At 40.9% G+C, this 14,515-nt stretch overlaps 1 protein-coding gene across 1 annotated transcript in view; it reads right to left on the bottom strand.

Moving 5' to 3' along the window:
* Positions 1-613: 613 nt before the first annotated feature.
* Positions 614-14,515, bottom strand: part of prdm6 (PR domain containing 6) — a 125,792-nt gene continuing 111,890 nt past the window's right edge. The window contains exons 7-8 of the mRNA XM_086315353.1: positions 11,880-12,056; positions 614-4,627 (exon numbers count right to left, since the gene is read on the bottom strand). Coding sequence (XP_086171479.1) covers positions 4,513-4,627; positions 11,880-12,056 — 292 coding nt within the window. The 3' untranslated portion in view covers positions 614-4,512. The remainder of the gene's footprint in view (positions 4,628-11,879; positions 12,057-14,515) is intronic.

Genomic DNA, 14,515 nt, shown 5'->3' with positions numbered 1-14,515 from the left:
TGAGGGATGGACCATCCTGTGTGACAAGAAGATAAAATATTTAAGCCGTGTGAAGGTGAAAAACTTCAGAAATTATTTAAAAATGGAATTTGGGAACAGGGATCATTTTAATCTGATTAATATCCGATTCTCGTCTGATCAGCACCTCTGTGACCACTTAAAGGTTTGACAGTAACAACTGACAGCACCAATACATGAAGGGTAAACACCAAAGACTGTATATAAAAGATGGCTGGGGTCTTCGTGATGTAACCATTTTCTTTCTAGATACATTTTGAAGGTTCAATGTTACCATCATGACCACTGATCATGCCGTTTTTGGGAGCCATACGTGATCATATTTGTTAGATACAGTAAAAAACTTTTCAGCTAATGATAGCAAGCTAATAACACCTTCAGTCATTTTTTTTACATTGCTAAAGCTACTTTCATAAACATAATTTAAATTTAATTAATGGAAAAGAGAATTTTCCCCATCAAGGACAAACTTTTTGGACTCCTTCACAAGTAAATCATATCATCTGTAAATATAATGTAGCAGCAATAAATCCAGATGGATGAGTTATAAAAAAGACAACAAAGAAATTCTATAACGATGATGTTACAAGAGGCTAAAATCATTTTTGTACCAGACCAGTTATTTCTGCTCTATAACAGGACATTTGGAGAGACTCACTTCTGGAAAGAGCCTTAAGCCAAGTCGGCTCACAGTAGTAATATTTTCTGTGCAGAGATGAAAGCGCTGTCAATTTTTGTTGTAAACAAGACAAATTTCAAGCTCAACAAATTGCCGCGGACATAAAAGTGGTTACATTTTTCTGTCATCCCCAGAAAGTTAATGTAGTGCAGGTGATTTCAGCAAACAATAAGATCACAGAGAGCATCATGGGTAAGAATCAAAAGTGGATGTCAGCTTTATTTTCCTCTGGAACAACGTCTTTTTGCTATTTGATCTCATTTTGTCAATCTTTTTAAAAAATGGGAATGGGAGGAGGGAGGGGAGCTGAGGGAATCATGCAAACAAGATTGAGCTGAAATTGGAGACTTTCTGTTTGACATTACAGAGCAAATGATTATCATCATCATCATCATCATCATCATCATCATCATCATCATCAGAGGCCCCAAGTAAGTTTCACTTTCTGTTCAGGTCATCATCAGAGTTTAACACTGAAAATGTCAGAAGTAGGACTTAGAACACAGAAGGTAAATCTTTATATTGCCTAAATTATTATTAGAATACTTACCTATTTAATTAGAAACATCTGCTGGAGCTACATTTTTCTCAGGTTATAGTGTTAAAGTCCGGCTTCTGGATTCTGAACAAGAAGTGAGTTTGGTCAAAGTTTCACTTTAGTCCCAACTGATCCACAGTTTGCATCTTTCTATATACATCGTTGGATCAAGCTGCGTTCTGAGTAAAGAGATATTTCTCTCAGGTGCAAAACTGTTTTACTTTTAAGAACACAAACGAGTCTGTAAGAGTTTGAGGGGCACCTCTGTCCAGATGCTCGACTGCCCAAACATCTGGATTTATTGTCTTTATTGCAGAGGCTGGAGGCTGCCAGTTGCTAGGTGAAGTTGGATGCTAACAGGGTGCTGCACCAAATCCTCCTCATTGCTTTGGTCACTAGCAGGTTGCTTCTGTTGCCTGCAGTTTGCACAGAAGATGTGTCTGTAAAAACAGTTGCCAATCAATAGTGAAAGAAATAGAACCATTCACCTGCAAAAATAACAGTTTTCACCTTTGGAAATATGCCGTGTCGGCACTAATTTCATGGTTTTTTTTACTAGTTTCTGGTTTGCATCACACCTTTTGGTTTTCTGCACAATTTACAGCTGAGAGCAGTAACCTGATAGAGGTCAGAGGAATCCCAAGGACGTGTTTGGTGTAGCAATGTCCACCAACCAGTGTGGGGTTTTTCTCTGGTAACCTGTGGTTTCCAGGTGGATTCTCACTGGTTTCTAGGCCTGTGTGACTTTAGCGATGATTCTGTCGTCAGCCTTCACCAACTGGTTGGGGAATAAACATTTTTCCAATTTCTCCAGGCCTGTGTGAGGTCTAAAGGTGCTCCTGACCTCTCTGAGACACGCATGTGATAAAAAATAAAATAGTTTCCCTGCAGTGAAACATCTGTTTGAGTTTTGGTTTGGACAGCAGAGTTACATCCACTCGGCCGGTCTTTGGAAAGAGAAGCTACAGTTTTCAGATTATTAACATTATTAAAGCTTTTTTAACGCTCAGGCACAAAAACCTATTTGGTGTTCATCTGGTATTAAATGTGCTTTTTACCCTCAGTCGTTTTAATAGAAAGTGAATCGTTATGACACAGGACTATTTACACAGCTGAGATCTGAGTGGATTCAAACTTGCATTGCGTAGCAAATATACTCTACCAGACAACATGATAAACTATTCTTCAAAACCCAAAATTTGTTAACATGTTTGTGCCTCATCTGAGATAAAAAAACAAACAAAAAAAACCCCCATGAACTTAAGAAATGTTTAGCATACGAAAAAGAAATTAAACACATGCTGTCAACTTCATATTGAAACTTTTTAAAAAATGATTATTTCATCAAGAAAAAAGAAATTTCAATCATCGCATCCATCATCTCTGCACTATTTCCCTCTTTTCTTCATCATCTCTAATATTAAATTATAAACATTTTAAAACAAAAGTGCCTGAAGCATGATATGAGGAAAAAGATAAATATAATTTGTTTCCTTTGTCCTTTCTTTTTTTTGTCTGTTTTTTGTTTTGTTTTTTTACAGTACATACTCTTTGTATGGTGTTCATTTTGTGATGTAAAACTCGAGCGTCATCCTCAGACGTTCGAGTCGTTGCTCACTGTTTGCTTTGGTCGCGCCCTCCTTTGGCATCACTGTTGCAAAAAGAAAAAAAGAAGTAAAGCTACAGACAGACCATTAGTCTTAATATTTTTGGTATTTCATTGTTATTGTCCCGGTTTCAGGAAAGAGTTTTCTTTGGAGGGAACCCTGTTGTGGATTCCAAAACGTCCCCAATAAATATTCAAAAGTTTGTTAGTCCGACTCCTCCGTCTGAATCTCTGCTGAGAAAAAAAAGAAGGAAAGAAAAGAGATCTTTGGTTTGGTTGAATCAGGAGTTTCTCCAGCAGGATGAATGTGGCTTGAATGCTGCTCCTCTCCAGAATTCTCAGTCAGTCAAGTCAAAAGTGTAAACAGTCAGACAAACGTTCCCACCAAGACAGATAAATCTGAAAAAAGTCTTAAGTAAAGACCCCCATCCACACAGAAACATCGGGAAAGCATGAAATCTGTTCCCTCTCTTCCTGTGTGCTTTAATAAAGAGCATTCAGTTTGTTTGCAGAGACATGTGACCTCTACTGTGTGTTTTCAGAAACACTGGACATATCCTGATATAAATCTGGTGACAGTTAAAATAACTGTTTTTTTAATGGTCACCTGACACTGCATCACTCAGGAGAGAGAGAGGCCCAAAAATGAGCCCAAATAAAAAGCAATAGTTGGTATTTATTAGGGGACCAACACATTTAACTCCCTCTGCTGGCATCAGCTAAGACCTCCAGGGAAAACCATCCTGATCCAGAATCAGCTACAAAGTGAGGATCTGACATTAGGAGCTGGTTATTTATCATACACTGACTCTTCTTCCCATCATCAAAAAAAAGTCTCAATGGTCACGGCAGACAGCGCCAGCTCCCTGAGCCAGAGGTGTTTTTCCTGTTTAAAGGGAGTTTTTCCTTCCCACTGTTGCCTTTCTCATAGGGATCATCTGATTGTTGGGGTGTTCTCTGTATTATTTTAGGATCTGTACCTTACAATATAAAGCGCTTTGATGCAACTTTTGTTATGATTTGGTGCTAAATAAATAAAACTGAACTGAATTAAAAAGCCGTATCGTGTCCGTTAAAATGGGCTGATCTATTGGAAGCTAACAATGACTGGTGGAGAGTTTGGACATAAATGCCACAACCAGCAGCTTTTCTCTGTGTGTTTGCAAGTTTTTTACTTCAACCGCAGTCAGGTGGGTCAACACGACTGAAAAGTTACAACAACCATGACACTTCCTCTCATGTTGTTTGGTTTAGAGCTTGTTGGAAAGCTGTTATTGCATTACTGTGGTAACTTAAGGTGTTGTCATCAACTTAAAAGCAAGGAAAGGTGAAACAAATGTGATCGTAAATAAGACCAAAGTGATTCTCACACTACACTGAAATGATACTTGCCCAAAAAAATTTACCATACATTCACATTTTGTTGTTTATCCCTGGAAACTCCTGGAATTTGCAAACTTTATTTTTAATCCACACATTTAATTTAGTGCAGGTTGGACCCAATTAACACAGTGATGCTCCTCAGGAGCTTTATTTCTGGAAAACTAAATTAGAATTAATATGAAGTGAGCGTCTTGGTGTGGATGGAGGTCCAAAACTGAAGAAAGAGTCACATTTTCATATTGAACTGTCTTAATGTGGACGTGGTCTCAGTCGGGAAACAGTCGGGGGTTAATCCACCTCGATGGACTCGCTGGTCTCGTTCACGGGTTTGCACTCGTTGGGAAGTCGCTGATGGCGGCTGAGCTGAGTGGCCTGTGTGAAGCTGCGGTCGCAACGCTCGCACCTGACGCACAAACAGAAAGACGCACAAAAGACAGCGATTAGAGGAGTCTGCACGTAGAGAAGCCTGAACAGAGCTGAGGAGAAATACACTTTAAAAGGCAAAACCTTAACATCTGCTGACGCACATGTACACAATCACGCGCACGCACACACCTCCCTGTTAACCCTAATATCCAGTGACAGTATAAAGTGTGTGTGAGGCCCAGCGGAGCAGCAAGCTGTAATTGTTGCCCTGATCCTCACAACCTGACCGACAAATTACACACAGTCCACCTGTCAATAATCTATCAGGCGGGCTGAGGAGGGTATTCCCATCTCACACACTTTAACACACACTCAGATATATCCAGGCCCGATAAGGCAGTGTCACTGTCACTTTCAATAGAAGTAGAGAAGAGAGGGAGCTTTTAGTGTGCGCTGGAGGGGGGTTAGGGGGTAATTTAAATGTATATGAATGTGTGTGTGTGGGGGGAGGCTCTTCAAAGAGAAAGCTGTGTGGAGATATTGGACTTAACAGCCCTGAAACAAGACTAACGTGCTCTCGGATAGATAGATAGGTTGAAGGGGAGGGAGGTGGTGTTAGACACAGGAGGAGAAACAGTGTGGACTGGACAGCGGTCGTTAGGAAGCTCTTTAACCAGAGCTTTTCCTCATTAAACCTCATAAACACGACACAGTTTTCTGATACAGCTTCTGCCACTACATTCATCACAGGGCCTGACTTTCTGTCTCGTACATAAGGTGATCACTGCCATAAACCGGCAGCAGGATTATTGGATGCAGGGTTGCTCAACTATAGCAAAAAACACTCATTATTTAGGTCAATATTTATAATAATAAAGTTATTTATTCCTTAAGCTTTGTGCATTTGCTGAACTTTTTAAAAGAGTATTTATCTGAGATTGCATATAAAAGATGGATGTAGCCACAGTGAAGTCAGCCGGTGTGTTTGTGTTGAAGTCAGTTCACATGTGGACAGCTAAGACACTTGTAAGCTGGATGGGTGCAGCGCACAAAGCAACAGCATCAGCATTATTCCCTCCGAAATGTTACTAAACCCACAAACTCTGTCATGATGTCTGGTTCAGTGGCTTGAGTTTTTTGAGGGAAGACAGCTTGTTGACTGCTGCCTGTGTCAAGATCCTTTCAATTCAAGTTGCCACAAGCTTCAGTGAAATCCAGGTTAAAAAAGAAGAAGAAGAAAAACTAAAGAAAAACCTTATTGAGCCCATACAGTTATTAAAGCTTTCTCCTTCTGTGAAGGTGGACATTTTAAAAAGGAAGTCTTTAATGATTATCTCACTTATGGCCTCAGCTTCAAGTGAAGTATATCTCAATTTCCGAACGGGGAATGCAGGGACGATATGGGTGTTCAACCATCTAGCGTTGACACCATTAATGTGGTGGAAAGTTGCAGAGACAGTCATCAACTGCCAAGAAGAGCAGGACAGGTTAACTGAACTGATGTCTGACGACGGGTCACATTTGTAGCTTTTTGGATTTGGTGGTTTTATGGTCGCTCTAATTAAAATCAAATGTTTTTAAATGTGTTATTTAAACGGTGTAATTTTAGCTAATGTTGCTGATCTGACTGACCACTGTAAACCAAATTTCATCCTAACATTTTGAATAGATTACTGTCAAACATGTTGCTCCTGGGCGAACCTAAACCTTAAGGTCTCAGAGAGAAGCATTTACCATGAAGGATCATGTACTTTGCATTCAGTTTTATTCCAAAACGTCTGCAACAGCTGAGACCTGAACTGGTTCTCCCCATTTTTTTGACACATTTTGTAAAAGCAGCTCTAGATTGAAAGTACATTAAAACAATGAAGCTTGTGAAACACGTTTTCAGTGGGTTCCACCTATGTTAATCTGCTTGGGTCCCTGTAATGTAAATTTCAGCATCAGTCAGAGCGTGCAGCGGTCTGCACAGACATCCACCCGCTTGCCTGTTTTCAGGTGTCCAGACAACGCTGCAGCGACTTCTGCCTTCTCATTACTTTGTCTGTCACTCTTAAATAACCAGTTTCTTTAAAAAAAATAAACACAAACTTCTGTTTAAGCTTCACCAAAATTAGTTTGACAGAAACTGTTAGCTCGCCCCATCACATCACAGGATATGAATGTTTTTCTGTGATCACATGAATTTAAAGAAGTCCTGTATGTTTATATATATATTACATATACGTGTGTGCGTGAGGACCAGACTTTGAGCTGATGGATCTGAAATTATTCTCATTTTCTAAATTTTCTTGCAGCACAAGAAAAAGAAAACAGACCCCCGACTGCTCTGCCATTAAGGTGGATGTTCCTGCTGTCATTCGTCTGTGAATTTACAAAACCACAACAGCTACGGACTTCAAAGCTCCTCTGAAGCTTCTCTGTCACAGCGACTTATCCAGGCACGAAGACGGCTGTCCTGCACAACAAAGAGCAGAGCTGAAACGAGGCAGCTGCAGTCCGCTGGCTATCGACCAGCGGGCGTCTGTTAGCGGCCGCCGCCTCCATTTCTCAGCAGGGAAAAATAATGTTGAGTTGTTGTCCTGACAAAATGACAGAGGCCGCTTTAATCACTTTCCCTCAAGGATCAGTGAAGTTTCAGCTCACCTCTTATCTTAATCTCATCTGTACGGATGTGGATCGAATGCGAGATAAACAAGTACAGACTGTGTTCAGTCACAGACTGATAGAAGCTGAAGGGCTAGAAGAAGTACAGACGAAGTCTTCATTTACAACAACGTTCAGCACCGAGACCGAGCAGTTCAGACAAACTCTGACCACACCTTTATTTCAAAATCAAAGGCTGTGTTTGTGGGAAACGTGCAACTCTGGTTAGTAAGATCTCTTTCCTGAGGGAATATTTTTGAAAATAAATCATGATCTAACCATGCATTCATGTGGTGTTGGATTAACTGGAAAAGAGAATTTCCCACTGGGGAAAATCCACATGAACACCACCTTAAAGTTGGAACACTAACTGGGAAAGTCTGAGAAATTGTTGTTGAGCTTTTGCAGTCACACATTAAAACATGGCGGATGAAAGACAATGTTTTGTTGAGTGCAAGAAACTTTTTCAATTATTGGCGCAAAATGCTCAAAACTTGTTTGGGCAGCACCATCGAAATGAAATTTCACGAACTGGTCTTTAAGGTGTCGCGGATAAATACAACAAAATAAAATGATACGACCAAGACAAAAACTGTGGTATTTTATAAATATAATGATAAACGCGAAATTCACTGTGTAATTGTGTAACTTTATTAGCAGCGTCCTCCTGAAATGCGCCAACAACACTGAGAGTAACATCCTCCTCTCTGCCCCTTAATGGTCGCTGTGGTAACGCGTAAATATTTCTTTCAAAATAAGACACACAAAGCGCATGAAAATATATAGGAAATTTATTCATAACACACGGGAAAAGACCCAGGGAAACTGAGTTAACGATAAAAACCCTGAAAATCACAAATTTCAAACCCGAGCCTGAACTCTCGCGTCCCGGAACCAAATAACTCGTCCAGGGCCCGGGTGTTGGGGACTGCTGCTCTGTGTCACGGTCCTGAGTCTGGCGACTCATTGTTTATGTTCTTGTTTATTATTATTCTTTGATTGAGTTAGTTTCCGCTTATACTTTAGTAATTTTTAGATCTCAGGTTTTGTTACTGTCCTTCTCTTGTGTTCCATGTGTCACATCAAGTCATGTCAAGTGTTATTGTCCGTTTTTTCCCCAGTCTCCATATTCATGCACCTCCCGTGTCAGTAATGTCTCCGTGTCGCAGTTTGTTATTGTCTCTGTGTTCCATGTTCTCTCTGTCTTCCCTGTCAGCCGTGTCTCCTTGTCAAGTCTGCGTTCCCGTGCCTGTGTTCAGTATTTCCTGTTTTACTTTGACAGTCTGGTGTTCAGTGTTTTCAGCTTTGCTTCCGCCCTTTCTCGTTTGGTCAGATTAGCCCCAGCTGTATCTCACTCCTGTTTCCCATTCCCTCGTTACTCCCTGGTGTATTTAAGCCCTGTGTTTTCCTCTGTCCGTTGTCACGTCACGTTACCCGTTTAAAGTGCTTTATAAATAATATTAAATTGAATTGGATAGCTATCTAGTTTCCAGTTTAGGTTAAGTTTCTGTGAGTTTTGGGTTTTGTTTGATTTTTTATTTCATCTGCATTTGGGTCCTTCATCCTGCCTGCCACACAGCGCTGCATGACAAATAGATTCAACAAATGTTTAAAGAAACATTGAAAAAATGTTTAGTTTTCCTAATTTATTACAAGAGGTAATGACTCTACCAGCATCCACTACACAAAAGCATAATCTCTGTGTGCTGGCTATAGAAATAGGCATTTGTTAGTCCTAAAGCATAGTACATATTAGTGTTTTGGGTTTTTTGTCAGTGTTCGCTCACTCTGAATGCTGTCTCTATGCAGCTTCACAGTAATAGAATCATAAATATAATGTACTAAGTCAAACAACTTTCTGTGGTCTCCAGGATGACATTTAAAGCTAAGACGTTGCTTCTCTGAACAAAATACAGAAGAACAAAAAGCGGAGCAGAGAAAACAGCAGCACGCTTTGACAGCCTGCACAGTCCAGTGAGCATCAGCACCGAAAAGCTGCCGACCACACAGAATCGCGGCCTCCGTCTCCTCAGTGGGAAAATAAAGTTGAGCGTTTTCCTCCTGACAAAGTGACAGTGGCAGCTTTAATCTATCCGCTGCACCGTCCGAAAGGAGATAACTCCCCGAGGCCATCGATCCGCTAAAGATTTCTGACGCACGTCCGTGATTGTCTTTGTCCCGCTCTGCCTCCACCGAGACTCTGAAGTGCTGATGAAAAGGTTCGGGGGTTTCCTCTGATTGCTTATTAAGAATGCTGATTTGGTTTAACTGAATTTAATCGCCACCGCTTGTCGTTTCACTTTTTACACCATGATCTCTTGTTCCTCCTTGCTCTCTCTCACTCATCCTTCTCGCCTCTTCGCTCTCCACGTCAATGATGACTTTGGATTTCTCTGATTGCTTATTAAGAAGGTTAATTTGATTCTATCCCCGTGTTCCCCCGATGCCAGTCCTTTAGATTTTGCACAACTCAAACATCTTATTTTGCTTTCTTCACTTTCTTTTATGTCTCTTACTCTTTGGCCCTTCTGGCCTCCACTTGAATGCTGACCTCTTGGTCCACTGGAGGAATCCTTATTGTCCTCTGTTGCTGATTAGATGACAGGATGACAACAACAGCATCCAGAAGCCTCGAATTGCAGCGTGGCATGCCCTCTAATTATATTAGCCTTAACCAGCAGAAGAAAATGGAAATGAGTGTGGGGAGATTCATTACCGGGCTGTTAACAGATCCTGTATTTACACTGGACAATCTGCTGATGCCCTCTGATTTACAATGAGGAACAAACAAGAGAATTTCCTCATAGTTTAACGTTACAGGCAGCCAACAGTAAAGCATCAAAGGTCAGAGGTCACAGCAGACATGATGGAAGTGAATGGAAGCAAATATTATCACGAATAATGAATAATAGAAAAGTGATTGAGAAAGTAGTAAGGGATAAAAAAGCAGTTTGCAAATGACTCTTATTATGATTTTGGTTTTTAGGACCAGAGCTAAATTTAGAGCTGAAGACCAAAAAGAAAAATGTAGACAACAAATCAACTGGTTTCTAAACTTCTGAAGCGTTTGGTAGTTTCAGTGAAAATGTGTTAGCCACCATCACGTTTGATTTTTGGAGGCAGAAGTGATGCGTTTGGATGGAGTGCTAACTTACCAGCTAACGCTAACTAGTTTGGTGAGCAAGCTGGATGTAAGTGTGTAATGCACAGACTAATAGCGGCGTATTAGTGCTTCTTATTAGTGCATCAAAACTGGGGCATGGACTTCTTAGATGGTCTTGTCTCATTTTTAAACTCCAGTGTCTCCTTCACATAACTTTAGATCAGGGGAGGGGAACTCAAGCCCTCAAGGGCCGGTGTTCTGCAGGTTTTAGACGTGTCCTTGATCCAAATGGCTAAATTAGCTCCTCAACATGTCTTGAAGTTCTCCAGAGGCCTGGTAATGAACTAATCATTTGATTCAGGTGTGTTGACCCAAGGTGAGATCTAAAGCCTGCAGGACACCGGCCCTTGAGGCCTGGATTTCCTCACCCCTGCTTTAGTTGGTCAGTCCTGGTATGTTAACAGCTGCCAAAGTAAAACTGTGACTCAGTTGGAATATTTACCTGTAGATAATCTGAATGGCCACTCTAGAACCTGCAGCACCATTGGAGGACGTGTTGATGTGTCTCTCCAATATTCATGAACAAGAACCTGAGTTCCCGCTGCTTTAGTGCATATTATTTATTAATTTATTTACTAAAGCATATCTGTGTACATCTGTTGACAACAATGAAATCCCAACCCATTTACTACCATTTTATATTTTTTTTCTTTTGTGCAAGCTAAAACCTTCAGGACTTCAAGCCCTCGGTGGCTCACTTTAGTTTTCTTATGGTGACGTAATTAGCAATGCTAATGAGAGAAAGCGTTGGTTTCAGGAGTGCTGGGGGAAATTGATTTAGCATCCAGACAAAGCAGATGTGACACTCTTTAAAAACATATTAATCATTTTATGATTCTACAAATTTGATGTCAATGACATGAAATCATTCCATTGATCTGTATCAGACTCATATGGGAATATACACCATAATTGCTTTTATTACTGATTTAAAAACCTGAATAATTTACAAGCTGGTGTAACAAAATATTTAGATTCACAGTTTAGTACCTGCTATTAGAGAAGTTCGGTCAGAGCTTTATTTGTTCTAAATCGTTCTCTGCTGTACCAACATGGGTCGCTGTTGATAATTACCAGTTTATGGGAACATCAGTTGCCATCCACATTAAAAACAATCCATGGTGCCTTTGACATTTTGAGCGGTTTAGCGGATCCCTGAGCGTTATATTGTCCTCTGTACAGTTTATTCAATGACCTCAAAGACATAATTATGAGAGACACAGAAAGACAGAGACAGCGCTCAAAGTTATGGAAGTGAAATTATTGGTGTCAAAAGTATAATTTTCAGGAGAGGAAAAACTTATCTGGGACAAAGTCACCCAATATATCTAAAGGTGAGACTTGCTTCTACAATAATTTTGGTGGTGACAGTTAAGAGCAAGTCGAGTGGTATTAGCTGGGTTGTTTGTCGCAACAGGTGGCAGGTGGGGGCAAGGTGGGTGGATTTTATGGGTGTTTGGGGGTACTCACTGTTACTTACTTGAACGGCTTCTCTCCTGTGTGTGTGCGGATGTGGTTGTTGAGCGTCGTGGCGCCAGCGAAGGCCCGGCCGCAGTATCCACATTTGAAAGGTCGGTCGCTGGAGTGCGTCACTACATGGTTCCTCAACTCTGAAGGCTGAGAGAAGGACTGGGAGCAGTGGCCACACTGGTATGGTCTGAGGACAAAGACAGTCGGATGAAAGAAGAAAACAGAAGGTGTGTGCGTGCGGGAATGGCTTAAATTCACTGCCTTAAATTTGCATTCTTTCTAAGAGTCAGCAGGGGGCACCATTTGTAGTTGCAAAAAGAGGACTGCTACTAGTGCTCACTTTATCGAAAATGAATTTAGAATATTATTGTAAAAGGCGAGATTTTAAACTAGTGATTGAGGCGAGGTCATAGAGGATGTGAGCTGAAGCTTCATTTTCTCATAGACTTCTACACATTCACATCCTCTTCAGTTACCTGAGATGTCTCCCCCTACTGGCCATGATGTTACTTACCCGTAGGTCTATTGGTAAGATCATATTTTATTTTGTTAGCTCTGTTACTTTGTGACTCTTGTGCTCCATGTATTAATTTACCACGACATGAAAATTCATCAAAAAAAGAATTATTTCTTCATCTTCCCCATGAAGATTCTTCATTTTTATGGGTTTGTTCCACCTTTTCTGTTGTTCTTCCATTATCACAAACAAACAATGATGCACAGATGAATTTTTCTGGGTGCTTGTAACTGGAGTGGAGCAACGTGAATTAACACAAAATGAAAATTTGGAGACATTTTGTTTACATACAGAAAAACATGAGCCTGCACACATTACAGCTCACTAAAAAGCAATACATATGGTCTATAAACACACGCAAACAGGGGGCGGGGGAAGTCGGACACTGCTCCGGTAACCATGGCAGCCTGACCCTCATCAACAATGCAGGCCTAGATCATGACTGGACCATTTATCATGGTGTGTGTGTGTGTGTGTGTGTGTGTGTGTGTGTGTGTGTGTGTGTGTGTGTGTGTGTGTGTTTGTGAAGAATAGCAGTTACACAGAATGAGATAGAGACAGTAAGAGAACAAGGAAAGAAGAGATATATTAGGTTATTGTGTGTCAGTGTGTGTGTGTGTGTGTGTGTGTGTTTGGCCCAAATGGGAGTTAAACAAACAACCAAACAGAAGCTGTGTGTCTGCTAATAGAGTGTCCTGCTTCCATACAGCAGCAGATCTAATCTCACACTCCTTCCATTCGCTGAGCCGAACACGCAGCCAGCTGTGAACATTATCGAGGTATTTTGTTTTCACTTACAGGACACTTCAGCCTCTGCTCATATCTTGCATCTCCTCTCTTTTCCCCCATTATCATTTTCAGGCTCTGTGTGCAAACCTCTGTTTCCCACATACAGACTTTACTTAGGCAGCCCGCCCAAGCATATATGTTGATGCTTTTCTTTATTATCTTTTTGAGAGGATAATTTAGTACTGCTCAACCCTCTGCTAAACAAACTCACCCCGGCTCTTTTCTTCACATGTTTTCCTTACAGGCTGTCTCACTGGCCACATTGCTATCTGTGTAGGTTTCTTGATATCATTTAGCTACGTCTTCAGAGAGGATCATCGTCCACCTCCCTGATGGCAGCAGTCCCTTCATCTGATCTGAAAACTTACTGAAGTGGAGAGTCAGTCTAACCAGAACACAGCAGCTGATTATATTGGTCCAATATATACATTTATCTGTAAGTATTTTGAAATGTCACTATTTACAGAGCAGAGACTTGTAGCAGTAGTATTTCACATGCCTTTTTTCTTCCACAGTTTGGTTTGCACATTGCATTCCAGTTTTATGGACTGCTTGTTTAAAATCACTAAAATTGCAGAGTGAGACCTGAAACAAAATCAAGCTTCGAGGCACTCCATGGCTTTGACACAGCACCACAGGAGGATGTGGGGTTAAAGTACATAGAAAGTCAGTTAGTGCCGTGTATCAGTCAGTGTGCATTGATGAGCCGGGAGCTCTGAGGTGATTAGCTGCTGTGTGTCTTCTGTCAGTCACATTAACGACCTCAGGAGTACACTGAGGATCCCGTTTTTAAAGCTACTTTAAAGACAGGGATCAGGGACGCTCTGGTGATTACCATTGGTACTTTATCTGCTACAGTCACACTTTAGCTAAGCATGGATATTATCATTAATTACTTTAATGAGTGTTATGGCTACTTTTACTCATTGTAATTGTAATCAGCATTATTATTGCGTCAAACGCAGGTGGGGCTCCTCTGTGTTTCATTTGCTGGTTCTTCCCATGTGTGGATTTTCTCCAGGAGCCTGGGAGACATTCAGGCCCAGGATATAAAAGAACCAGAGCTGGAGCCTATCCCAGCTGTCATAGCAACCTCTCACCCCACGAGAGCAGGGTTCACCTTGGACATGTTGCATGCTCACATTCACACCTACGGCCAGAGATGGGCAGTAAAACGTTAAAGGTAATGCGTTACTGTAATCTGATTACTTTTTTCATGTAACAAGTAAAGTAAGGGATTACTGTTGCAAAAAGGTAATTAGATTACTGTTACTTTCCCTAATATGGAGTGCGGGAGAGAGTACGACCATGCAGTGTTTAAAGCTTGGAAGCATTTACAT

Source organism: Aulonocara sp. 'chitande type north' Nkhata Bay, linkage group LG12, assembly GCF_057382095.1.
Source record: "Aulonocara sp. 'chitande type north' Nkhata Bay isolate Kocher_YH1m ecotype deep benthic linkage group LG12, A_spYH_male_GT1.1, whole genome shotgun sequence".
NCBI lineage: Eukaryota > Metazoa > Chordata > Actinopteri > Cichliformes > Cichlidae > Aulonocara > Aulonocara sp. 'chitande type north' Nkhata Bay.
The sequence above is the reverse complement of the archived record's forward strand: the minus strand, read 5'-3'. Positions and strand labels throughout refer to the sequence as shown.